This window comes from Gallinula chloropus (assembly GCF_964237585.1).
Source record: "Gallinula chloropus genome assembly, chromosome: 13".
Lineage (NCBI taxonomy): Eukaryota > Metazoa > Chordata > Aves > Gruiformes > Rallidae > Gallinula > Gallinula chloropus.
This window is the reverse complement of record NC_140098.1, coordinates 13,693,151-13,719,999: the sequence shown is the minus strand read 5'-3', so window position 1 is coordinate 13,719,999 and position 26,849 is coordinate 13,693,151. Positions and strand designations below refer to the sequence as shown.

Here is a 26,849-nt window from a genome sequence, read left to right as displayed (position 1 = left end):
CCAGTTAGGCTTTCTATTTAAAGACATCTGGAGAAATGCCTGTCTCAGCCCCTGTTCCATCTGGTCAGAAGAGGTGAGATGCTGAGCCTCCAGACTGGAAATGACTGGGAAGGAAGAGCTGGGAAGAGGTGAGCAGGCGGCGTGGCAACCCCCAGAATAACCCTGCCAGCTAAACTGAGCTCAGGGGATTCACCAGAGCTTTGGCTCTGTATCCATACCAGGAGAGAAGGAACTTAACCTGGCTGGGGTGAGAAGTCATCACAGCCCAGGTCGTGCCACCACCCTGTGCAAGGGTGGCTGGTGAGACGGGTTTGGCAGGACGAGGGGATGTGGTTTTAGGCTGGAAGAAGGTAGGTTTAGATGGGAGATAAGGGAGAAGGGTGGTGGGGCACTGGGACAGGGTGCTGGGAGAAGCTGGGGCTACCCCTGGATCCCTGGCAGGGTTCAAGGCCAGGTTGGATGGGGCTTGGGGCACCTGGGCTGGGGGGTTGTCCTTGCCCATGGCAGGGGGGGGCACTGATGATCAGCAGAGGGCCCTTCCCACCCAAGCCATCCAATAGTGCTGTGAAAACCCAACTCCTTTAACCAGGCAGCCTTCCAGCCTTCCCAGCCTGCAGTTCCCTGCTGCAACACCTGGCTCCTGCTGAGCCACCGCAGGCATGGTCAGAGAGCAAGAGGGAAACTGAGGCACAGGGCAGGGGCTTGGTGGAATCAGACAGGTGCAAGCAGGGCCACCAAGAGCAGCACTTGGGCAACAGATTGCAGAGGGACAGAGCTGGTCTGCTCCAGCACAAGGCAAGTGGCCAGGCACAAGCCCCCTCTTCTCTGTGGCTTTGCCCCAGGTGAGGAGGACACCAGCAACATCCTCCTCCCAGCTCAGAGGTTTCTGAGTGTTGCACCCATCCCAAACCCAGCTGGGGACAGGGAGCAGCACAAACCCAGCTGGGGACAGGGAGCAGCCCTCCAGCAAGCAGCAGACCTGTCCAAGGGGATGATGATTTCCACATTCAGGCTCCATTTGCACAAGAGCTATGTGCTACCAAGGAACTTAATGACTCCCTCTCTTACTCACTCTCCAGCACCCAGACCTCAGCACACAGTGGCAGAACACACACAAAAAGCTCTCTTGATCGCTCCTGTTCCTATGGCAACTCTTCCTCCTCCTAGTACTCCCTCCCCATCATGTTTTTAGATGAAACAACAAAATACAAACTGAACCACGGTGCAGTGCCCAGAGCTTCCCAGATACTGCATGGGAAAAGTCTGCAGAAATCACAGACCCTGTTCTGGGTGGTGGTGGTTTCACTCGGTGCTGCAATGTCCTCCCTTAGATACTCCTGGCAAGCCACTGTCCAGCTTCAGAGAGGGTGGAAATTCCATTAACAATGCAGAAACCCACCTCCTTAACAGCCCAAAGCCTCTTGTCTGCCTTCAAGATAAGGAGGTATCCTAAAAAAACAGGAGCTTTGCGATGGGGAGAGAAGGTGGTAACATCTTGTGAGGGGTCAGAAGGTCTTTGTGGGAATCTGATCTACCACCAAAGTCCCTCCATGCCAGTGGGCACACCTGAGCATCACAGCAACAACCTCAAAGCCACCAAAACCATGTGGTTTAAGAGCCACCTGAGCTGGAGTCAAACCTCACACAGAACCTCCCTCTCACTTTGGACCATTGCATAAGCTTTACTGGTCAAAGAGAAGCAAAAGTCCTTACAGTGAACATCAGCTGGCAGCCTCCCAGGATGTAGTCCAGGAAGGAGAAGTCTCTGGTTATCTGAAAGAAAAAACCAGTAGGAAAAGTGTCAGCAATCTTCACCATTGCAGAACAAAAGAAACACACAGAAAGCACCTGAGCCTGGGGTCACAGTGGGTCTGGGTCTTTGAGGACCTTGAGCCACACAAAGCAGATGGGAAGAACCACTTGGGGCTCCCACAGCAGAATTTTGACTCTTCAAGAGACATGTGGGGCCAAGAAAGGCCACAAGTTGGTCAAGAACTGGGGTGGGAGGCCTGGACAGGAATCCTTGAGTCAAGGTCTATCATGGTTAACTGAATGGAATGTCCTCTCCCATGGCTGAAACGATCTCACACCACCTGCAGAGCTGGTGCAGGAAGAGCCGTGCTGGTGTTCAGCTTACAGCACTGTGCTGCTGCTGTGTGAGGGCAGGACTTCACCAACACTGCAGCTCAGAAGGACCTGTCCCACCTGCACCCAACCCTTGCCCCCAAGAAGGCATCAAGCAGTGGGTGGGTGCCTGCAGCTTGGTGCTGCCCATGTTGCCCAGCATCTCCTGGGTCTGCAGCCACCTGGGTACCGTGACTCAGGTGCTGTGAGTGGAGAGACACCAAAGCAGAGTGGAGAGCTCACTTGTACTTGGGCTCCACAGGTCCTGCTGCTGGAGGCAGAAGGGATGGGGAGGAACTCGGCAAGGCTGGAGCTTGGCCAGAAGCCTCAAGAAACATCCTGCCACTGTACTCACCTTGCAGGACTTGACAATGATGATCCCAGAGTTCTTGTAGTTCTTTTTCTTCTTTTGCTTTTTGGGGTTGATGCACTCTAGCTCGAGCTGTAACACAGACAGACAGACAGACACTGGTGTGAGCACTGCTTTGTGCCACGTGGCCACATTCTGTGGGCACCGTCTCTCCATGTGTTTCCAAGTGCTGGGAGACACAAACAAATCCCAGCACTCCACTGCTGTTTAATGGTGGAAATGGAGGCACAGGCCCTGCTTGGGAAGGGGTTGCTCTTCTCTTCCAGGAGCTTTCACCCTGCTAGGATGAGTTTGTGGCATGGGATAGGGCAAAAGGGATGGGACAGGTCAAACACATGAATAATTAGGGCAGGCCATCAGCTTTCTTCAAAAGCTCTGGGAAGGCAAAATGCCTTTGGAATATTCAGAAAGAGGCTCCAATATTTCAATTTTTTTTACAAAAAGTATCTAAAAGGGAATAAAAAGTCTTGTCCAAGAAGAACATGTAGGTGCAGGTTGGTCTGTGAGAGAGGGCAGGAGTTCAGAGGGGAGCATGGAAAGTCCTGGCCATTCATCCAGCTGCAGCAGCAGAACGGGAACATTTAAACACTGAAGTCCTCAAGTCTTCTCAATAAGAACATTGTGTTCCACAGGCTGAACAAAAGCAAAGCACAGATCTGTTGACAAAGTCCCCAGACTCTGGATAAACCCAGGCAGATGGTCCAGCCCAGACCTGCCAGCAGGCAGATCCCACATGGGCTCCACATGGGATGGTGGTGGCCAGTGTGTGCCCCCTCCCCGGCATCCCGCTCGGACTGCCAAGTGATGGCCCTAGATCTGCTCAGACCGTTCGGTGGTGGATGTGGACCTGCTTGGACCAGCTGGTGGTGGCTCTGGTGCTGCTCAGAGCAGCTGGTGATGCTGTGGCTGGACAGTGCTGCTCCTGCCTGCCAGCACGGTGGCACACAGCGCCTGCGCTGCAGCGAGAGCGTCTCTGCCCGGCCCCAGCGTGGCCATGCAGAAGGCTGAGACAGGTCAAGAGGAGCTCCCCAGGATGCTGAAGGGTGATACCCTGCAGTGGCCACTTGCTTTTGGAGCCACCTTCCTGTGCCTGAAGCCCACGGCAGCTCTGCTCAGTGACTGGCATCAGCCAGGGAGCAGGGAGGCACCCAGTGTTCCGCGACCAGCCCATCCCCAGCTGCACCCACGGTACGTGTGGGGACACAGCAGCCAGCTGAGTGTCAGTCTTCTGACCAGCACCCATCAGGGTGTGAGGGAGAGAGGATTTTATGACTAGGCTGGCAGGTTGCAAACCCAGTGGAAGAACAGGCTCAGCACCGGTCTCTGGTGTCATCAGCGTGCGCATTGCTTGACAGGACACGTCGTGCCTTCGTGCCTCAGTTTCCCCAGGCTTTTCTCACTGCTCCTCCCCCATGCCTTGGCCAAGATCTCCTCCTGGTTTGGTAACTCTAGCAACGATGGCGGTGTGAAGCCCTGCTTATCCAGGAGCCTGGACATGAGGCCTTAAATGAGGCAGCATTTTGAGAAGATGGGGAAACCTTTGGCCACAGTCACAGAGGAGTTGGCTCTCCTGGTGACCAGGCTGTCCCCGCAGCAGATGCAGCCCTGGTAGCATGTCACACCTCCCCTTCTCACCCCCCCACCACAGAGCATCCCCCAAATCACAGGTGCTGCTTCAGCCTGCTCTGCTCTCAGCAGAGCCCAACTTCTAGCCCTCTCTCTAGCTCAGATGCTTCAGGTACAACAGTGGCCCAGGTCACACATGGCATGAGTGGGAGGAGAAAGAAGATTGGAGGTTGGACTTGGCTCCTTCTTGGCATGGGTTGAGGGTCTCAGTACCAAAACCCACCGTCAGCACCTTCCTCTTCCTTCCCTGAAGGTTTGTCAGTACTCACTGGCAAGGCATCTTGGGCTTCACACATCCTGGCCACCGAGGTCTGAAACTCCCCGATGAAGTCATGTCCCCCATCGCTGTCGTAGTCGTAACACATCACCTGGGGCAGAAGGAGCACAAACCAGCCTCAGACCTGGTAACTGTCTCCTGCCAGGAGACCCTCTGAAGTTCCCAACCTCTCCTGTTAGAGACCCCACGCAAGGTTTTTGGGGGCTTGGTGCTGATTTTGTTTGTTAATGAGTCAGCCATGGGGTTTTAGGTGTTTAACAATCAATCCCAGAGGCCACCCACTGCAATACAAGCCAAAGGGCTCCCCGTTACCTTTATCAGCTTCTCCACATCTCCATCACACAGCGACACCAAAGGCACAGTGAACGCCTTCCAGACAGGGTCCAGCGTGTACTTGATGACCTGTGGGGTGGGAAGATCATAGAATCCCAGAATCTCCTGAGCTGGAAGGGACCCACAAGGCCCATTGAGTCCCACTCCTGGCTCCACACAGGCCCAGCCCAGTAAGAGCTGGCATTGAGGGCATCGTCCAGATGCTTCTTGCCCTCAGCCCAGCTTGGGGCTGTGACCCAAGGAGCTCCCTGGGGAGCCTGTGCCAGTGCCTGACCCCCCTCTCAGCACAGAACCTCTTCCTGACACTCAGCCTAAACCTCCCCTGGCCCAGCTTCACACAGTCCCCTCGGGTTCTGTTCCTGGTCCTCAAAGAGAGGAGAGAGATCGGCGCTGCCCCTTCGCTCCCCTGGCAGGAAGCCACAGACCCCATCAGGTCTCCCCTCAGCCTCCTCTTCTCCAGGCTGGACAAACCCAGGGACTCCAGCCTCTCCTTCCCCTCCAGACCCTGCCCCATGCTCGCTGCCTCCTCTGGACACTCTCCAATAGATTTATGTCCCTCTTGTCCTGTGGCGCCCAAACCTGCCCCCAGGACTGGAGGTGAGGCCGCCCCAGCGCAGCGCTGAGCGGGACAATCCCCCCCTGTCCCGGCTGGCTGTGCCAGGCTGGATGCACCCCAGGATGGGGTTGGCCTCCTGCCTGCCTGGGCACTCTTCTGGCTCATGGCTAAGATGCTGTTACCACAGGAGAGCTCGGCTCAAACCAGGGAACATCTCCAAGAGAGACCCTAGAGCAGGTTATTGGTGGGGCAGGAAGCCCCATCTCAGCTTTCTTCCTCCTTGGCAGGGACACAGCAGCCCCCCCCTGCTCAGGCTGTGTAGTGTGTGAGTCACAACAGATTCATTTGCATCAGGAAGGGTAATTTAACCACCTCTGGGGGCAATTGAACAAACCTGCACCCTACTCCTTGCTTACTACCACCCAGCATGCCAGCACAGCAGCGTGTACCCATTCGGGCTCTGAGCACTGAGAAGATGGAGCAGTGGGATGCTGCAACCAGCTGGGAAAGCCAAACAGCCCCGGGCACGTCCAGCTCGCTCTCGCCTCATCTGCGTAACATCTGCTGCCCAGGCTGGAGGAACATTAATTGATGCTTTCTGACATTTCCTGAGAGGATGCAGTTGCTTGGTGGAAACCTAAGCAAATGCTCTCAGGCCCCAGGCACACGCTGGGAACTTCGGAGGTGCCCGTGGGGCAGGTGAAGACCCTCTTGCACAAAGGCATTTTGCTCAGCAAGAGAGATTCCCCCTCATGTTAGGAAAGCTGGACATGGGCAGCTGATTACCCCTTCTCTGGGCAGGGTAAAGGTGGGGATACCTGGCATGGAGGACCTTGGAGCTCTGCAGCCAGAGCTGCCCAGTGAGGATGAGGTCCATGGCTGCTGCTGCATGGACTGGCGATGGGTGTCGTGTTTTACAGAGCCTGGGGGAAGCCCTGACACTGTGAGCACAGTTTAGTGGAGAATTTATAAACACAGGGGGAGCCCACGCACCCTGAGATGCTGCCTGCACGCTGCCAGGTCCCTAGGGAGGGGTGTGTGGTGGGGAAGGATCCGGTGTCCCCATTGCAGGGCACCCAGCTGGGTGCTCACACTTGTGCTTAAATAGCAGGTGGTGATGAGCACGCTCATCGTCCCCTGCCAGACACCTCCGTGGTGGCATGAGACACACCAGCGTCAGACTGGGAGCTGGATACACTCCCACACCAAAAGGAACCTTATTCCTCTGTATCCAGCCTCAGAACACAAAGATGCTCACTTGGCATAGGACTCCTCCCAGGGCAGCGGGACACATTCGGGGCTGGTAAGGAGAAAGATGCTTGAAAGGAAACCTTGTCTAGATAGGAGGATGGAGGAACTGGGTAGCAGCCCAGAGGGAAAATCAGTACATATCCCCTCTCCATAACCCTGACCTGCCACTCTCCATAGCCCTGACCTGCCTATAGACATCCTGGAGACGTCTGGTCCACAGCCATGTCCCCAATTCCCTTCCCCTTCCTTCTTCTCCTTGAAATCCCCATCCCTGAGAAACACATCTCAGTGAGTCAAAGACCAGCTTCCCACACAAAACCGGGAGGAAACAACCAAAGGAGGTCCCAGCCTGCTCCCACGGAGATAGGAGAGGAACAGTAAGGTTGGCATGAACTAAATATGCTCAGAAACACGTGTGGGAGAGCGCTGGGTTAAAGGGACAGCCCGTGCTGACACCAGAGGGGACACCCCGGCACACACGTCTCGGCGATGGTGTGCACGTGGGCGTGCGAGCGAAGGGAATCCTCGCTGGCTCTGCACAGGAGTGGGGAGAAAAAAGCAACGTATGGAGGGACTGTGTAAATAAATCCCACCCTCTCCTTCTGCCTGAGCTCACACCGGGTCTGTTACAGTGATTTGCTGTGGTGGGGCTCCTTAACCGAGCCTTGAGGGGACAAGACAAAGAGGGGGGTGAGATGGGGACAGGAAAGAAAGAAGTGGGGGAGATGAGGTGTGATGGACCCTCTTGCTCTGACACAGGGTCCCTCCTGCAGCTATCTCCCCCCTCTCTTTCTGCCAGCTGCCAGGAGCTATGTGCTTAAAAAAAAACCCCAAACACCAATAAAAGGGCCTTGAAACAAGCTTTGAGGAGGGGGGAAAGAAGCTGTTTTGTGAAGTGCTTATTAGCCTGTTTTTAAAGCAGGAACCAGCCTTCTGCTTCTCCCAGCGATCGTCTCTGTGGGCATGCTTCTCCCTGCCCCTGCCATGCCTCTTACTCCTAATGTCACTGGCTTTAGCAGCTTGACATTGTCACCAGAAGGGAATTCACATCAAAATACCACTGCGGGTACAGGAGAGGGTCAGCTGCCCCTGACTATACCCACCAGGACCCCCATACAGGGCTCTTCCTTCTCACCTGGGGCTCTGGCTGCGATAGACACCAGCCCGAATGCTCCTGCGATGAAGTTGGAGGTGCTGAGCACTGTCCCAGGTTAGCTGAGGACCTGGCAAATGCTCATTGTGAGCAGTTAAGGAGGTTAACATGGGTTAAAAGACCACCTGCCCCTCCACCTGGTAGACACAGCAGTACAGAAAGAACCTTCAGACCTTACTGGACTCAGTAAAACTTCATCTTCGGAGTCCAGCAGCCTCAGCTGGACACCAGGAAGGCAGCCATGGGGCTCTGAACCCCCCTGATCCCACCTTGCTTTATGGGTCACTGACAAGATAATGCCATGAAGAGCGAAAGGAGCAGATGTAGGGCCGATGGTATCCCAGCAGCTCAGGCTGGAGTTGTGCTCACCTCTGTTCTGTGGACCAGCATCCACTTCCCATCATCGCCTGGTTTATGAAACTCCAAGAAGGGGTCTGACTTTCCAAACAGGTCCTGGGGGAGAAGAACAGAACAGGCTACATGGCGTTTTGCCAGCTGGTCTGAGAGATCTGTCCTTCCCTGGTAGTGCTGACCCTACAGACACCCTCGTGTCCTCTCCACACAGGCAGCACCCTGGTCCCCTCCATGTCTCGGTTCTGCAAATCTCGTCGTGTTTCAGCACCGATGTGGCAGGTGACTTGGTACCACCGGGGATTTGCTGGCGAGTGCCCGTCATCCAGAGAGCTCTCTGGATGTAGGTGCCGTGGAAAACAACCCCAGCTGGGAGCAGCTGCGTTTGGGCTTAGAAAAAGACCCAGAGCTTCAAAGGAAACCCAGAATTCTGAAGTGCAAGAGTGGCTTGGGGCAGGGGGAAGGAACAAGAGCTCCACTCCCACACTCACCAGTAAAGCACAAGTCCAGGGACTCTCTAAGGAGCCGGCTGCCTGGGTGCTGACAGAGATCATGTAACACCCTCCAAGGCAGCAGCCCTTGGTCAGTGTGTGCTGCCCTCCCTGCCAGCATCACCTCCACACCCCTCTGATAAAGGTTGATGACAAACTTGTACCCACATGCATCCCTACTGGGCATCGGACAGAGAGGAGGGCACCGGCACAGGAGAGCTCTAGCCTAACCAGAACGTCATTCCCATACAGAAAGACAGGGAACCAAGCCCAGAACAGTCCCAATGATTTATGAGAACTCCAGCCATCTCAGCTGGGTTTTCCTCTTAGAAGGAGGGGGCTGCCTGAGTCCTACAAAGAGCAGGAGGGACTTCTTATGGGTTTGGATGGGAGCTTTTTGGGCTTCCACGTGGTGCAGTGGAGATGCAGGGGGCTGCTTGTGGAGGAGGAGGAGGAGGAGGAGGGACGGATGCTCAGGAAGCCCTGTCCACAGCCAGCCCAGGAGGTGGTGGCTGAATGGTCACAGGCTCTAGTGATGCCCCAGCAGAGAAGCCCATTAACGTTTCTATCCAACTCCTGTTCCCAAAGTCAGCCGGAAAAGTAAATCACCACAGAGTGTTTTGGCTTGGAGAAACCATAGCCTGCTTCAGGCCAAATGCTTCTGCCTGAAGAGGAGACCATAGAAGCTTGCAGGGACACTGGTGGGGTGAAGCTGTTTTCCTCATACCCTTTTTCACACGTCTGTGGGAGAGAAAAAACAAGCCACTCCTTGTGCAGGGCTGCGGCTGTGGCACAGCTCTGTGCCAGATCCTGCAGGACTCGGCACTTCCAAGCTTCACCAATGGGTTACAGAGCCAGTGGTGGGCACCTGGCCCTGCCTACACTGGCTTAACCCACAGCCCAGCATGGTTTCACCAGTGCCAACCTGGAGACACCGGCTCGGGGGACAGCAGGGAGCTTTGGAGGATGTCTGCTTCCATCCCACGTGGAGCAGCTCGGCTTGCAAACCCAGTCAGCCTTGCTCCATCCACAGCAGGGTGTGAGATGCCTCCCAGCCACAGGATCATGGGCTCCTATTGTGAAATGTCAAGACCACAAACATCTCACCCCAGCAGGCCTGGCAGGAGGTGGAGACTGAGCAACCAAAGGAGCTCAGCGGACCAGATCGATCTGCAAACTGGTCTAAGCAGTGAAATGATCCAAACTGGTCCTCACATACCACAGACAGGAAGAGTGGGGGTGGCACTTCCACCAGACACAGCTCCCCAAACCATAGCTCCCAGTGCAGTGCTGGCCCACAGCTCCTGCCCTGCCACAGCCGTGCCCAAGCATCACGTCTGGTGGGTGAGCTGCTGCCGCCCCTGCAGCTGCGGTGGCACACAGGGCTCTGGGGCTGGCACGGCTGGAAGCACCTCCTCGGTGTCATGTGAAGCAACTCTGCCAAGACCTGATCTGACAGGAGGTTGGTTCTGCTGCTGACGTGCTCCTGCTGCACAGCTTCAGCATTTAAAGCCAGGGAGTGAGCTGCAGCTGGAGAAACCATGGATGTGTGATGGGGAGGAGGACATGTCCATGGCCTGAGAGAGGTCCTGGCCTTGAGATGGTCAGAGCAGGAGGAGCTGTCTGGGACCAAGCACAGCTCCAGGCTGGGTTGGTGGCACAGTTCCTGGTAAGGGATGCTCGTGGCTTTGGCTCAGTGTGTGCAGCAAGATAATCCCGTGGCCCCACCACAAACCCCCTTGAGATCCAAACTTTCATATGGTGTCCTGGCCTCTGGTCACACTCCTCAGCTGCAGCCTTACTCCTGTAGTGTTTTTGCTCAGCTGCTCCTTCTCCCTGCCCTGTTTTTCCTAAGCTTAAACAAGTTTTATCCAGCTCCCACAGTTGCATTCCATCCACAACCAACAATGACCCCAAAATATTGAGTTTTGTCCAATTCCCTTGTTCAGAGACTATTTCAACTTGTGTTCTGCTCTAAAGTGACATCAACATCCTTTGCCCATGGGCAGGGCTGCGAGCACTGTGACGCTGCTCCGTGCTCTGGGAATCAGCAGAGAAACCTCATTAGATCTCAGGAATGGCAGGTGCCTGCTGATGGGAACCAGAGGAAGGAGCTTCCTGATGGCATCTCATTGATAAACTGGGGGAAGACCCAAGAAGAACAGGGGTATTCACAGTCCTTACCCCAGCACAAGCTGAACTTCTGTACCTTGACCACGCGCCTATAGGGCAGCAGACCCACAGGGATCATGTCCTGCTTGAAGAATATCAAAAGATGTCACCGCTGCATCACCCAGGAGAGGAATTTGGTTGTTAACTGGGTTAGAAAAGCAACTCCTGCCCATGGAGAAAGTGATGCCACCACTGAAGGTGCCGATAAAACAAGTGGACATATGCCTGAGGTACCAGTGCTGTGGAGAGGACTGAAGTCCTTGGCCCTGGTCTTCACAATGGCTGTGGCTGCAAAGGGATCCTGAAGCACAAAGGAAGGAAGGACAGCAGCCTCACCATGAAATTCCAAGGGAGCAGAGGCTTTTTCTTGGGATGCTTGAAGAAAACTCTTTCATTAGAGATGTCTTCTTTGACATGCATGGGTGATGCCTCAGAGGAAGCCACAACCTTGGGGACATCTTCCAGCTCAGAGTTATTTGGGGTACTCCTTATCAGGGGTGTTTGGCTCCTTGCAGTGGGCAAGATAAGCAGGAGAGTGAGAAAACAACGATTCCCAAACAGGTGGGGGAACACTGGGAAAAACTGGGTGTCCATCCAGTTTGGATAACGGGGCCAGCCAAACCATGTCTTCTGCTCCACCAAAGAATCTGCCTGGATGCTTGCTGTGCCCTGCTTTGCAAACCAAGGGCCACGCTGCCAATAACTCGGGGAGACAAGGAGTATCCCCATCGATCGCTTAGCAACAGCCCTGGCTGGGGAGGAGTCGCTCTGCTCACCGGGTGTGCAGGGTCAGAGGGCTTTGTTCTGACAGGCTGACAGTGTCCCACGTGTCATACCCAAGGAAAGCTCATGCATCACCTGTCACCATGAGGTCAACACTTCTTCCTCAGAAAAAAGAGGCCCTATTGTTTGATACACAAGCTCATGATGACTCCATCTCCAGAGGGGCTGAAGGCCACAAGCCTGGAGCGCTCAGCACTTCTGAGACACGTGTTCAAGGGGCATCGATACCCCCAGCTTCATCAGGAGACATTTCCAAGGGACAGGGTCCATCTGGTGTCTGTTACACAGCTCCTGTGCCACACAGAGCCCTTCCATCTCAACACACACGATGAAGAAAGCAATTCTGTGACAACAGGGAAACTGAGGCACAGGCATACCCAGCAGCCAGGGCTTGACCCCTCCAGTCTCACCCCAATGTCTTCTCCAGCAGAACTTATTTCTGCCACCCCAAAGCAGGGGTTTCCTTAGGCCCCCCAGCCTACCAAGGACAGATACTTACCACCACATCCCCCAGACACAACCCACTCACCTTTTTATCCAGTTTCCTGCCAGCCATGCTCAGAGTTATCACCCTGTTATCCGAGAGCTCTTGGGCAGCTATCTGAAAGACAAGGAAAGCTGCACTCACTTTCAGCATGAAAAGTCAGTGAGCACCAAGCCCAAAGCCAGAAGAAGACACGGGCCCTGATGATGGCACCCTGGAGATACCTGCACAGCTCCCACAAAACTCATTCCCCAGCTAAGAGGCTGGGTGACCGGATGCCTGTGGTATTTTGCTATGTATCTGAGCTCATTTTTCCTTTTGCAGATCAATTTGGGACCAGCACTGGCCCCTGGCAGGAAGAGGGGAGGGTGGAGGAAAAGTCCCTGCATGGGCCTTGCTGTTTACCCTGGGCTGCAGCAGCGACGTGCTGCCTTTGAGACACAACGGGATGTGTTTTCTTAGCAGCCAACCAGCCAGGACACTGGTGCTGCAGCCAGAGCCCCCAGGACACCCATCAACCTCCACAGCCTCATCACTGGGGCTGGATCCACGTGAAACACATTCATGTGCAGGGCTGGGAGCCAACAGGTACAATTAAACCTCCAGAGCAGACATTCTGAAGGGAGAGGGAACTGCCAGGACACCTCAAGCAGTCTCCTTCCTATCGGGTCTGAAATGATGCCTCAAACTCATCCCTTTTCTTGGGTCTCACATGGCTTTTCTTTGTGAGGTGGGTGAGACCCTGACACAGGTTACCCAGAGAGGTGGTGGAGGCCCCATTGCTGAAGACATTCAAGGTCAGGGTGGATGAAGCTCTGAGCAGCCTGGTCTAGTTCAAGGTGTCCCCACTCACTTCACTGGAGACTAAATGGCCTCTGAAGGGCCCTTCCCACCCAACACATTCAATGATTCAATAGTTTTCTGCATTGGGGCTTTCTCAGGACCTGGAGAAGCCTCCAATGACCAAGCCAAGAGGAAGCAGGAGCCATGAGAAACCTTGCCAGCACTGTGTGCCACCTTGTCCTCTATGCCCCAAGCTGGGCACAGCAAAAAGCAGCTACCCCATCCCTTGGGGGAGGCGGTGGTGGCACCAAGGACTCACAGTCTGTCTCTGCACCATCCCCTGGTGAGACAGCCCTGAGGATGGAACCTCCAGCGTTGCTCCCAAGGAGCTGCAGCAGGCAAGAGCGCAGCCCAGATCCCTTGGGCTGCAGAGACTTTACTCACACGTGCTCCAGAAGGGCTTTGCCTGCCAACCACCAGTGGGCCGGTTGTGTCTGGAGTGTGGTCTAATGAGGCTCTTGGTATTTTAAGAAAGGGAATGTTTATAACAAAGAAACACATTTCTTCACTTCTGTTAGCAGCCCTTTCCTGAATCACTTGCATTTTTTCTCCTCAAGGCTGTGTCCTGCCCAAGCATCTGCTCCCCACCTCTCCCTCCTCTGCTTCCCAGGGAGGGATGAGCCGTTCCCTGGCATCCCCCGGCTGCAGCATCCTCCCAGCCTGGCTGGGAGCTGGGCACAGACACCTTCCCCATTCGCTGGCTCTGCTGAGGGGCCTGGAGATGCACAGTGTGACCACAGCAAAGCTTTTAGGGAACCTACAGGAATCAAGAGACTAATTACCCTGCAGAAGGAGTAATCTGAGGCCTCCAGCATACAGGAAAGCTGGGAGTCTGTGGAGATGAGGAGGCAGAGATGCGCCTTTTGAATCCACTTGGACGAGCTCCCCAGCAACTTCCCAGCCTTCCCAGGGAGGATGCTGCTCTTCAGGCCACAGAGGATGTATTGACTGCATGCAAATCCCATATTCCCTCTGCCTTGTGTAGCCACCAAATCAGGGGCTCCCAGCTGCAAAGCCACAGCATCAGTGTTCTCACCCACCTTGTCCTTGGTGGGCGTGCATGGACACCAAAACCAGAATGAGGAAGAGGAGCTGTAGGGAAGGGGATGGAGTTTGCCCTTTGCAGATCCCCACAAAAGCACACCCAGTTGGTGTCCAGCATCTCAGAGCTCACTGGAGGCTGTGTAAAAGCCAGGTGGTGCAGACAAGCCAGGCACATCCTTGTGCCATGCTGCCACAGGCTGCTGGTGGCATCTGCTCTTGGCCAACATGGACAATAACATCCCCAACACTCTGCCTGACAGGGGCGTGTGGCAAGGTCCTGGCACTGACTTCTACAAACACAGCAGCTCATTTTGGGATTTTCCCAATCTCTTGATAACTCAGGACCCACCTATCATGATCCCACCCATCCATCCGTGCCGCAATCACCCCTGTGGCAACTCACTTAACTATCACTGAATCCCAGACTGGGATAGGTGGGAAGGGCCCTTCAGAGGCCATATAGTCCCACCTCCTGCAGTGAGCAGGGAGACCTTGAACTAGATCAGGGTGCTCAGAGCTTCATCCACCCAGACCTTGAAGGTCTCCAGGGATGGGGCCTCCACCACCCCCCTGTGCAACCTGTGCCAGGGTCTCACCACCTCAGAGGGAAGAACTGCTTCCTCAGGTCTCACCTAACCCTGCCCTGCTCTAGTTTAAACCATCACCCCTCGTCCCATCACTCCCTGCCCTACAAACAGCCCTGCCCAGCTCTCCTGGAGGTCCTTCAGGGGCTGGAAGGGGCTTGGAGCTCTCCCCAGAAGCAGCCTTCTCTTCTCCAGGCTGAACCAGCCCAAGTCTCCCAGCCTGTCTCACAGCAGAGCTGCTCCAGCCCTTGGATCATCCTCGTGGACTCCTCTGGCCCCACTCCAACATGTCCATGTCCTCCTTGTGCCAAGGGCTCCAGAGCTGGGTGCAGCACTGCAGGTGAGGTCTCACCAGAGCAGAGCAGGGGGCCAGAATCCCCTCTCCGATCGGCTGGCCACCCTTCTAGTGATGCAGTCCATGCTGTGATGGGCCTTCTGGGCTGTGAGTGCACATTGTTGGCTCAGATCCAGCTTTCCATCCAAGAATAAAAGATACTTAAGCAAAACTGAATGGGGTGGGGGTTTGGTCCCAAATTCCATGTTTTATATGAGTGAGTCCAAAGCTTCAGAAGCCTGCTCCCCCTTTGGTGCCCATGGCCTGTGCTCCAGCACCATGCCTGGCAGTGAGGACATCCATCCATCCATCCATCCATCCATCCATCCATCCATCCATCCATCCATCCATCCATCCAACCACCATGGTAACCAACACCCCACAAGAGATCAGAAAACATCATCAATGGTACAATGTGAAGCAGAGCTCTCAGATCCTTAGATTGCTAATGACACCTCAGTGACAGATGGGGATCTTCCCTTTTAAAACCATGTCACCTTTGGACTTGGCTGGAAAGCTTTCATCTGTCCAGCTCTGCCCACTCAAGCTGTTTTGCTGTGAGCCCAGGGCTCCTTGGGGATGGCCAGCAGCATCAAGCATCGCTGTGGCTTTCCCTCTGGCTTTTAAAGACTAACTGTGGCAATTAAGAGGAAAAAAAAAGCTGGCAGCATCTCCCCAGCTTCCAGAGTGAGCCAGCAGTGGAGATGCCAGGGCAGCAGCCAGGTCCTGGGCTTTTAAACCCTTTTAAACCTGATGGAGGTTTAACTCCTTGCTGGCCTTTTCTTCCACACCTCAGCTGTGTGTCTCACATGGCACAGAAGAGGGACAAGAAGGATGGGAGATGCAGCAGGAGGGAAGCACACAGAAATTTAGCCTTTTTAGAACAAAATCAAAGTAAAAAAAAAATAAAATAATAACCCCCATCACTAAAGAGATCCACAGCAGGAAGGCCACTGCCCAGAGGGGTCTGCAGCAGGAGCAGCAGCTGTTGCTATGAGAGTCGTTGCTACGGCACAGCTCCCATCCTCTTCCCACAAACAGCCCACCCCTCACTGGCAGAGGAACCAGCCCTCTCGCCTCCCGCCGCTCCGCGCAGCGCTGGGCAGGCGTGTTGGGCCAGGCAACAACCAGCAGCAGCACTGGTTGACTCTGTGCTTCTCCAGATTGAGGGGGGGGTTGTTCTTATTTCAGAGACCAAAGCAGAGGCTGAAGACTCACAGCACCTGGCACTGGGCAGACACAGGTCATGAGAGTCACTGCCCCAAATATTTCATCCTCCAAAAGCCCAAAGTGGGCAGGAAAATGGGAGGTGAAAGGGAAAAAATATTCATGAGAGAAGCCCGGGTCTCCTGGACCCCAGGTGAGTGTCCAGCACGGCCCCAGGTTTATTATCCACCTTGACACACTGTGTAAGTTATGTAAAGGAGTAACTGTACCGTTATCATCCCCTTCCCAGCCGGCTTGCCGTTCCCCAGCAGCAGAGTCCTTGTTATTTTCTTGCTGGAGACGATCTGGGAAGCCAAAGAAAATAAAATCATGATTGTACCAGTGATCACAAGCAGAGTCATAAGCAACTGATCATTGCTCATGGTAGTTAATTCAGCTCCAGCCTTCACAACAGTCGAAGGAAGACATCACACTGGGGGTGACCGTGACACTGTGAGTGTCACCACCCTCACCCAAGTCCGTGGGGTGCAGTGCAGCAGCTCAGCAGGGACAGTGCAAGGGGCTGAGGTGTCACCTCTTCATGTGGGGCAGGTCAGTGGGACCTCACACAGCTGAGATGCTGTGAGTTATTCCCAGAAGAATCACAACTCCACCTTTCAAACCCCATTTTAAACACTCCTAACATGACCCCCGCAAGCACCTTGGCTTTCTGGTCCTGTTTCCACACACAAAATCCTGCTTACAAGCTGGATGCTCTCCCCCAGAGTCATTCCAGACTCCCTGCATGCTGCTGCTGAGCAAGGCACAGGGCTCAGCACCCCCAGGGGCGTGTTCTCTCCTTCACTTCTGACTTGTAAGAAGCCAGACAGAGCTACCTGGGAACTGAGTGGAGCCTGAGACTTTTCCCTGTCTCACTGAGCTTCGGTTCCTGCAGACCTGCAGATCCCATAAGTTTTTCCCAGACCCACGTGTTGGGGCCCAGAAATCTGCTGGAAGTATCTCTGTTCTTCTCCCATACCTAGCAGGGACCCCCTTGAGATGTAGGGCTGTGGTTTAAAATGTGCAGCCCCATCCACCCTCCTGCCTCCACCTGTGGTCCTAACATCACACAGTTAGGAATAGGAATAGCAATGAAAAGAAACCCATCAAAAAGTAGCTTAACTTGCTGCTTCTACCACCCAGTGACCCAGCCATGCTTGTATCCCTCTCTGTGCCCCCCAAAAATGCTCTCCTCCTTCCAGGGAGACCTTACTGCCGCCTTTCAATCCTCAAAGGGGGCTTGTAAGAAAGATGGGGAGAGAAATTCAGTAGTGCCTGAGGGAATAGGACAAGGGTAAAGGTTTTAAACTAAAGGAGAGATTCAGACTAGGGATAAGGAAGAAACTCTATGATGAGGGTGGTAAGACACTGGCACAGGTCACCCAAAGAGGTGGCAGATGCCCCATCTCTGGATACATTCAGGGCCAGGTTGGACGGGGCTCTGAGTGACCTGATCTAGTGGAAGATGTCCCTGCTCCTGGCAGGGGGTTGGGAATGGGTGGCCTTGAAGGGTCCTTTCCCACCCAAACCAGTCTGTGATCCTGTGGTCTTTGCAGTTTCAAGGCAAAACCCCTTTCCCAGTGTCAGCCACATCCTGCTGCCTTCAGCCAATAAATGCACAGAATCACTGCCCAGCTGTCGTAGTCACCAGATGTCACCAGATGTCTGTCTCACACTCTGCATGGGGCAAAATCCCCTCACACCCCTGGCTAGCAGAATCCCCAGGCACCCTCCCACTTGCAGTTTGGCCCCTGCCACATTTCATCTGGCCATGGAGGTCGCTCAGGGCCCAGGAGCCACCCAGCTGTCCTTTTTACATTTTACCAGCCACCTAATTAACTGCAACAAAACGATCTGGCTAATCAGACAGAGCTCCACAGACTCAGAGCTGGGAAGTCAGATGCTCACCGTGAGGCTGTCGCTGCCCACGGCCGCTCTCCTTCCCTCCTAAGAGCTGCTCGTGCCTCCAAACTTGGCAGGCTTAAGGAAACATCCCACCAGGCAAAGCCCAGCTGTCAGACAGCACACAGCAGGGTGGCTGAACCCACCAGCCCCCACCTGCTCTGCTTCACACCTCTCCTCACCCCTGCTACCTCTCTGCTTGAGCTCTGGCACACTGCAAGCCCGTGCTGGGCACAGGGGCAGGATGTTGACTGAATTTTAGGGGGAAAAAAAGGAAATGAGGAGATCCCCCCCTGTTTCCAGGCTGGTGTCATGTTGGGGACTAGAAGCCACCAAAAATCTCAGGTGGAAAGGGCTGCAAAAATTCATGGAAAAACAGGCATGCACATAGGCCCAGCTCTCTTCTGTGGAGCATAAATACTGTCACAGGTCACAGAAGCTGAGAGCTCTCTTCCTCCTGATGGACTAAGCCCACCTAAAGACACAGTAGACAGTTACACCACGTCCATGAGGCACCATGGCCAAACTTCAACTGTTCTGAGTGAGCTCCAGGGCTGTGAGACCTGCCAAGAGCTGCCCAGTCCCCAGCTGTCCACTCTCCCACCCCAGCTATCCACCTTTCAAAGCACCAGGAAGCTTTGGGCTCTTCTAGGAGACCCAACAAGCCGGAGGGTCCGTCCTTCTCCCCATCACAGAGGGATAACATTCCTCTCCAATGGGAACCTGCAGCACCCCAGACCTCTGCAGAGACACATTTAGGAACAGCAAGGTTGCAAGCTGTTTCCTCAGGTCCATAAGTTCTGAGCTGGCAGCTTCCTCCAGGACTGAGACCTTCACAAGGAGCTCTGCTGAGCTGCCCCACGCCGGAGGTGGCTGCGTTTCACCAACACCACTAAGGGAAGAGGATGGGGATGGTCTAAATCGCTGAACATCGGCCTGGGATGCTCCCTGCACCGTCCCTCAACTTCTGCAGGAGCGGAACTGGGTCAGCACAGAGCCCTCCCAAAAGCCCAGGGGCTAAATATCCAACTCTGCAAGCGTCAGCACTTGTCAAGCCCTCGAGCTGGCAGTGGTGAGGTGCCTCATCCCCTCACCCCCCGCCCTGTGCGGTGCCATACAAGGTCTGTCATACCGCAAGCGCATCGGTGCAAGTGCACCCCTGAGCACAGAATCACAGACTCATAGAATCACAGGGGTTGGAAAGGACCTCCAGAGCTCATCAGGTCATATTGACAGGTCGGCGTCCAGATGGGGCTGGAATCTCTCCAGAGAAGGAGACTCCACACCCCCTGGGCAGCCTGTCCCAGGGCTCCCTCACCCTCTCTGGGGAAAAGTTCTGCCACATGTTGGTGTGGAACTTCCTATGCTCCAACTTGCAGCCATTGCCCCTTGTCCTGTCTCCACAGACACTGAAAAGGGGCTGGCCATTTCCCCCTGCATCCCATACTTAAGATGTTGATAAACATTAATAAAGTTCCCCCTTAGTCTTCTTTTCTCCAGGCTGAACAGCCCCAGCTCACTCACCCTTTCCTCACATGACCCTTCATCATCTCAGATTGCATCTCTGTATCCTCCTTTGGACTCTCTCCAGGAGATCCCTGACTTTTTTATCCCATGGAGGCCAGAACTGGACACAACACTCCAGGTGGGGCCTGACCAGGGCAGAGCAGAGGGGGAGGATCCCCTCCTTTGACCTGCTGGCCACACTCCTCTTGATGCCCCCCGGGATCCGATCGGCTCTCTCAGCCCTCAGGGCACACTGCTGGCTCATGGCCAACCTGTCATCTACCAGGACCCCCAGGTCCTTCTCCTCAGAGCTCCTCTCCAGCAGGTCACCCCCAGCCTGTACTGATACATGAGTCTTGGGCTGGCTGACACTGCCAACCCACCCAGTCAGTGTTCGCATCCCCCCAGGTCCCAGTACCAAGCTGGGGCAGTTTCACTCAGCCCCCACGCTCATGCCAGGTACCACAGCAGCCCCGAGCAGCCAGATGCTTCCAAAGAACAGAAACAATCCCCTTTGTTGCCTGTGGCTGAGTCAGTGCAAGCTCAGGGAACAAAGACATTTGGAGAATGGAGCTGCCAGCTTCTAACAGGGTCTGGGCTCATGAACACAAAGACCTTCCAAAGGCTTTATAAATCACATTGTGTCCTGCAAGCTTCTCCACAGGAAGAGCAGAAGACACATTCCTGTACCAACGTGCTCAAGCAGAAGAGATGTTTTGCTACATAACAGCAATGGCCAAAGCTTTGGGGAAAGGAGAAAAGAAAAGGAAAAGAAAGCTGAGATGGAAAGGTAGGAAAGGTAGTCTGCAATGGATCCTAACAGCAAACACCTGGAAGGAGCCCCAGACCAAATCCAGAGCTCTTACTGTAACCCACAGTGAGATACAGACACCTCCAAAAGCTTCCACTTGATGGCTCTCTGCAGAAACCCCACGTCAGCACCACCTGAGGCTTCAGCAAGGAGCCAACAGCCCTAACGTGGCACGGTACAAGCAGCACATTGAATTAGTTTCACTGGGAAGGACCTAGCAAACAAGTAGCAGTTCTAATCCCCCCATGTCCCTGTGGCCAACATCACTTGGGCTCCCTTGGCTGGAGGAGAGCGAGCTGCAGGGACCTCAGAGACTCACCATGCCCAGCGTGCAGGAGAATTCACCCAGGAAGTCGTGCTCATACAGCTGCATGCTCGACTTGTCCTGGTCAAACAGGGCAAACTTGAGCTTCTGCACTTCCTCAAAGTGGTAGTCGACGATGAACTTCTTGGCAAAAGCTGGGTTGAGGTTGTTCACAGCTGTCTCTGTCCTGTCGAGCTGCACAGGAAGGAAAAAATAATAAATGGAGGTGTTTAGGCACATGCATCTTGTATCTCTGTCACTGACAGGTCCTGACCCCAGCCAGAGCCACCCTGCAGTGGCCACCAGTGAGGACATGTGGGCCGTGGCACCCAGTGTGCCAAGCTGGGATCCATCCAAGCAAGTGATGGCACTTCATGCAGAGACCCGCAGCCCTGAGGACAAGGGGTGCACGGGGCTGTGCCCAGCCAAAGCTTGGGGTGGGCCCAAGGCTCACTGAAGCCAGAGTCTTTGCCAGCTTCTAACCCCTGTTCTCCCAGGAGCTGATGCTCTCACACACAGAACCACAGAATCACAGGGTTGCAAAGACCTTTAAGATCATCAAGTCCAACCATTCCCATCCTAAGCTAAACCAGATCCCTGAGCACCTCATCTCCCCTTGTTTTAAACACACCCAGGGAAAGTGACTTAGCCCCTCCCTGGGCAGCCTGTGCCACAGCCTCACAACTCTTCCAGGGAAGAACTTTTCCCTCACATCTGCTCTGACCCTGCCCTGGGGCAGCTTGAGCCCATTGCCCCTTGTCCCATCTCCTGTCCCCTGGCTGAAGAGACCATCGCCCACCTCTCTGCACCCTCCTGGCAGGGCAGTGGAGGTGGTGATAAGGTCTCCCCTCAGCCTCCTCTTCTCCAGGCTGAACACCTCCAGCTCCCTCAGCTGCTCCTCAGAGGATTTGCCCTCTAGCCCCTTCCCCAGCCTGGTTGCCCTTCTCTGTACTCACTCCAGGACCTCACTGTCCTTCTGATGGTGAGGAGCCCAGAACTGGACCCAGCACTCGAGCTGCAGCCTCACCAGTGCCCAGTACAGGGGCACCAAGTACACCTCAGGTCCTCAACAAGACCCTCCTCAGCTTTAATGCTGAACCTGCTTCTCTCAGGCTGTGCAGCTAACAGCGAGCACAAGCAGAAAGAAAAAGTGTCACAAGCCAGACCAGCATCCCTCTAGCATCTCTCTCTAGACCTCAAACCCAAACATTCATGTGGGTTCTCCTTTCTTGGCCTTCCACAGGGGGAAAAAAATCACTGCAGGCCATTTTTCACAGATTTCATCAAGCATTAGGAGAAACAAGAGGCTGGAAGGACCCAGAAGACAACTTCAATAGACTTTGTCACCCTGAGTGACTGTAAGCAGGCTGGAAGAAATGCCAGCTTGGAAGGGCAAGCGCAGAGGATGATGAAAACTGGAAGGCACGTGGGGAACCAGCCGTCAGAGGGGAAGCACCACAGCGGTCTGCGGCATCCCGCAGCCAAGAGCGGCGATAAGAGCAGAGGAAACTTGGCAGGGAGCTGGTGGAAGTGTGGGTTTACAACACAGCGTGGCACAGGAGGACAGAAAGCCTTGTGTGAGCCAAAAAATAATAATCCCAGGGACAGCCAGGCTGGAGATGCTGGGATGCTGCCCACCGGTAACAGAGCTTCGGTCGCAGACCCCGTAATTCAGACTGCAGGAGGGTCGGGAGGACAGAGGGACCAGCCAGGCTTCTGGAGACACCAGCCCCCCAGTTTTAGCTGAAGAGGCATAAACTGGGAAAACTGGGGCAGCCAGGCTGAGAAAAGCTGGTATACTTACGGCTGGAAATCAATGGCCAAAGGAGGGTCTGAACTCTGATGTCAGGACCCACCATCCACACCACCCATCCCAAGGGGCACCGGGAAAGGGCGAGTTTGGAGCCCAGCTCACCCATTGGAAGCGATGGGCAGTACAGGCTGGAGGCACAGCCTGGGTGCTGAACTGGAAACAGACACCCACAGCCTGGGGGAAACTCAGGCACGTGAGCTGAGAAGGAGCACTGCCACCAGAGCAGCTATTGGTATCTGTCCTATCTGAGGAGGTGACAGCTGGTTTAGTGAGTGATGTCCTGCCCAGGGAACCCCACGGGACACTCAGACAATGTCAGAGCTGCAACAGCCACATTTAGACCAGAGCTGGCAGAAGGGCTCCTCCCACATCATCCGTTACCCCAGGACATGGTCAGAAGAGAAAAGCACACACTCACCGGTGTGATTTTGTCAAGAGACGCTACCCTGGGCACCTGGAAAGCCCATCCACCCACTGTGGGACAGCACAGAGCCTCCTGCCACACCGCAGCCCCAGCCAGCATCCCACCTCCTCTTGCAGTCAGGACATCCAGCCCTAGAACAGCACTGAGCATCCCAGGTACCAGGGATGCAGAAAGCTCCCTCGGGCAGCGGGACGGCGGAACGTCAGCCAGAGCTGCAGAGCCAGAAATAGGTACAGCAAAAAAGCTCCCAAAAAAGAAACAAAAAAGAAAAGAGAACCCAAAAAGGCGAGTGCCTACCTTAGTTCCAAAGGAACTCCTTCAGCACAGGAGGCAGGTTTTGGAGGGATGGAGTGGAAATGTGGTGAGTTTGCTATATATACACCAACTATGGCAGCGTGTTTTGAAGTTGGTCGCTCAGTCTGCCTTAACTGCCAAGAAACGACTGAAGTAAAGCTGTGTTCCCAGAATAGCTTCCTGCTGCGTCTGGGGAATCAGATACATCACCACCAGTGGGGTCTGAACTGGCCAGGGCAGTGTGGCCTCACACAGACCCTTCTCTGCTGCCATTCCCACACAGAAGGTCCCAGCTGTCTGCTCGGAGATGTGGTGGATGAGGAGCAGTGGGCACCCATGAGCTCTACCTTGTTTCAGCAGCACAGCACGTAAATCCCCTTTCTAGCTCAGGAGACAAGGCTGTGCAGGGCACAGAGGTGGATTTTAGCTCCTTTCATGTTCTCTGAGCCATTGGGAAGCTGGAGACCACAGGACACCGGTCCTTTTGCTGCCAGCCACCAGAAAGAGGTACCTCAAGGTCCCATCTCCAGCTTTGCCCAGGAAGGGGAAGAAAAGCCCAGCCAATGTGTGTTGAGCTAACCCTCCAGAGTGATGACTCTTCCTTCCACAACCAGATTAAACAGAGCATTTGATCTCCTGCCTATTTGTCAATGTGACACACAACAACAGCAGCAGCCCCAGCTGCTTGCTGCCCATGGTTTGGTCTTCGATGTGACAGCACCGGTCACCTTGCCAACGACCATCATGGAAAAGGTTTCTTCACGTCACCTCTGCCAGCATCTTCCTCTTCACCCCTAAGGCTTATCCTGGGAAGAGCAGAGGTGGCTTTGCTCAATCAAGGATAGAGAAGCACAAGGGCTTTTTAAGAGGCAAGCAGCCTAATTAAAGGTTTCTGCCTGCACAAGAGTCTTGATCCTACGAATCAATCCTGAAGCTGGGAAACCATCTCCAATGGGAGCCCTCGTGCTCAGTGAACACAGGCAGAGATTCCTCCAGCATCCAGAGGGAGGTTGGCTCAAGACCCTCAGTACCCCAGTACACAGAGAGACCCTAAGTACCCCCAGCACACGGAGAAACCCTAAGTACCCCCAGCACATGGAGAGACCCTAAGTATCCCCAGCACATGGAGAGACCCTAAGTACCCCCAGCACACGGAGGTGCTAGATGCTCCAGCACTGGGAGATGCTCTCCCAAGCACCAAGGAAAGCTCATGAAGAAGGCACTGGGCTGGCAGGATGAGTCAGAGTGGCACAAAAGCAGAGGCATGGTTGAGTCATGTGTCCCTGCTCCTGGCATCGCAGGCCAGGTCTTTCATGGCTCCTGCCAGATGACATCATCGGGCAGAACATTTAAACATCACCCATCTTCATGTCACTTCTTGGACTGTGGTTTATTGTCCCTCCCTCCCCCACCCCCTCCAAGGCTGATTCACAAAGGGGTTTTTAATTCCTATGAAGCTCAGCAAGACAAAATAATTGCGTTTGGGAACAAACGTGACAGCTTGAGAGAACAGCGAGCAGAAGCCTTGCTGTCGGCATCAGCTGGCGCCTCAGCCCCACCGCCCGGCTCAGATGCTGCCACCACCATGGCTGGGGCTGCTCCCAGAGGAGGAGACCCACATCCTAAACCAGCTCTGATGGCCGGGACACCTCTTTGGCCCAATGCAGAGGACACAGGGCAGCGTGGTGGGATGCTGCTGTACCTGTCCCTACCCAACATCAGCTCTGCTGTCACAGCTGCTGCTTTCAGACTGGAAAGAGGTGCTTCTTAGGGCAAGGGGCACATTTGTGTGGCCAAAATCCATGCAGGACAGTGCAGATAACCCTGGGGAAGCTCTAACCTGTGTTGGCATGAGCTGCTGAGGGCCCATCACATGCTCTGTACAGCAAGGCTCTCCCAGAGCAGCCCACTGCCTCTCCTAGTGCTCCTAGTGCCAAACCCAGGCACCACGTGTGGGTGTGGGGGGCATCTTGGTCCTGGCTGTGTCCCCAGCATGCCAGTGGACCGTGGTCAGCTCTGTGGCACACAGGCACACCACAGGGCACGCTGGCCTCTGCTGAAACCACAGCAGCAGAGCGCCGAGCAATCTGCCGCTTAGGACTGACACCCAGTGCCTGTCTGACATCCTGCCAATTAGAAAGAAGCTAAAAATAGCAGAGGAAAAGGAAAAGAGAAAAAGAGGAAACCCCAAAAGCCCACAGACCCCACATTTGGATTGCAAAAGGAGCTTAGGAATCAGAACTGATGGGCTGAGACATTACTGACAGGAAGAGAGATTCCTGAAACGCACAATCAGGTCAAAGAGATGACACCTATCAAGGCTAAAAAAGCTCGTTAGCCTCATCCAGGCTGCTGAGTGAAGCAAAGTTAATTGCAGACCCCAGTCTGGCGAGGTTTGCCCCTCCACCCTCCTCACTGGCAGTGAGATCAGCTGCAGGACACCTTAGGTGATGCCCATTGACTCACCAGCTCCTTGGCCAAGTGCTCCAGGCTGTGCAACCAGTCCAAGTATCCAAAAAATTAGACCACCTCATTTCCCAGGAAGTGGGAAGATTTTTGTTTGACTTAATGCCCTTTGGCTGCTCCTTCCCTGCTGCATCCAACAACCGTGTGCCTGTATCACTCCATCCATCACACCCCCATGCTCTGCTCACCTGCTCCCTTCCAGAACAGCTCAAAAGACATCTCATGCTGTCTCTAACCACAGTTACAAAATGAAATCCCAGGTTCTTCTCCAGGCCCTGCAGCCCAGAGCCTTTCCCCCTGTAGCCAAAAGGTTTTTCCCAGGCCCAGAGTGCGCTGGCCCTGAGCAGACTCTGGAGTTTGGTTTCACAGCATCAGTTTTATCACAGACTCCAACTGCTGCAGGAGGAGATGCCAACTCTACCTTCTCCATGTGAGATGCTGGTCAGTCAATAAAGCACCATGAAAACAGTTCCTGGGGGTTCCTGGTCTCCTCTGTGCACACCTTGGCTGCAAAACCAACCCAGGACGTGCTGCTGCCCAGGAGATCCACCCAGGTGAGACCTCTTGCCGCTGCAGCAGCACTGCTGGTGATGACCAAGGTTATGCTGCTCAAAGCCAGTCCCCCAGCACCCCAAGTCCCCAAGGCAGCTTGCATCCAGGAGACATACCCCAGCAGCCCTTACCCACAGAAGGGGGATTTCCAAAGGAACACACATCACCCCCAGCTTAGGGCAGACTGGGAAGGGGCTAGGGCTGCTTTGAAGGCAGCAAGACCCTTTCACACCTGCCACATGCCTTGCCAGAGATGAACATTGTGAGACCTGCAGCTAACTCTAACCCCCACCACAAAGCACCCGTGGGCACAGGACCAGTTGCAGAAGAGAAAGTAATGAACACAGCCTCAGGAGGACCAGAAGAGCCTCCACCTCTGCTCAGGGAAGAACAAGGAGCGGCCTTGTAGCAGCACAGAGGGAAGAGACACGGCAAACCAACAGGGCTTCAGGACTTACCTCCACCCACTTCCCACTGACTTCCATGAAGAGGACGCAGAAGGGGTCGGATTTGGAAGTGACATCCCTGTCCAGAAGGTTCTGGCCACAGACTGACAGCTCCACCTTGCAGACACAGTACTGGGAGCCAACGGGCCCCGCCGGCGTGGGGGTCACGGTGTACGCCATGGACTCCAGGCAGTCTGTGGGACACAGGAATGGAGACAGATCTCAGTGCAAGCAGAAGGGCAGAAAACACTCTGTCCACACCAGTGGGTCAGGGCCAGAGATCCAGATCTAAGTTATGCTCAGTAAGTTATGAAGCTTTCCTGGTTCCAAAGCATCTGCTCTGCCTGGG

General features: G+C 54.6%; 1 protein-coding gene across 1 annotated transcript in view; it reads right to left on the bottom strand.

Annotated features, from left to right (window-relative positions):
- CPNE2 (copine 2) overlaps positions 1 to 26,849 on the bottom strand; it is a gene marked incomplete at its 5' end in the record, with an annotated part of 54,420 nt that overhangs the window by 15,525 nt on the left and 12,046 nt on the right. The window contains 9 exons of the mRNA XM_084270066.1: positions 1,714 to 1,773; positions 2,480 to 2,566; positions 4,390 to 4,488; positions 4,710 to 4,799; positions 8,060 to 8,143; positions 12,017 to 12,088; positions 16,213 to 16,287; positions 20,521 to 20,700; positions 26,513 to 26,694. Coding sequence (XP_084126192.1) covers positions 1,714 to 1,773; positions 2,480 to 2,566; positions 4,390 to 4,488; positions 4,710 to 4,799; positions 8,060 to 8,143; positions 12,017 to 12,088; positions 16,213 to 16,287; positions 20,521 to 20,700; positions 26,513 to 26,694 — 929 coding nt within the window. The remainder of the gene's footprint in view (positions 1 to 1,713; positions 1,774 to 2,479; positions 2,567 to 4,389; positions 4,489 to 4,709; positions 4,800 to 8,059; positions 8,144 to 12,016; positions 12,089 to 16,212; positions 16,288 to 20,520; positions 20,701 to 26,512; positions 26,695 to 26,849) is intronic.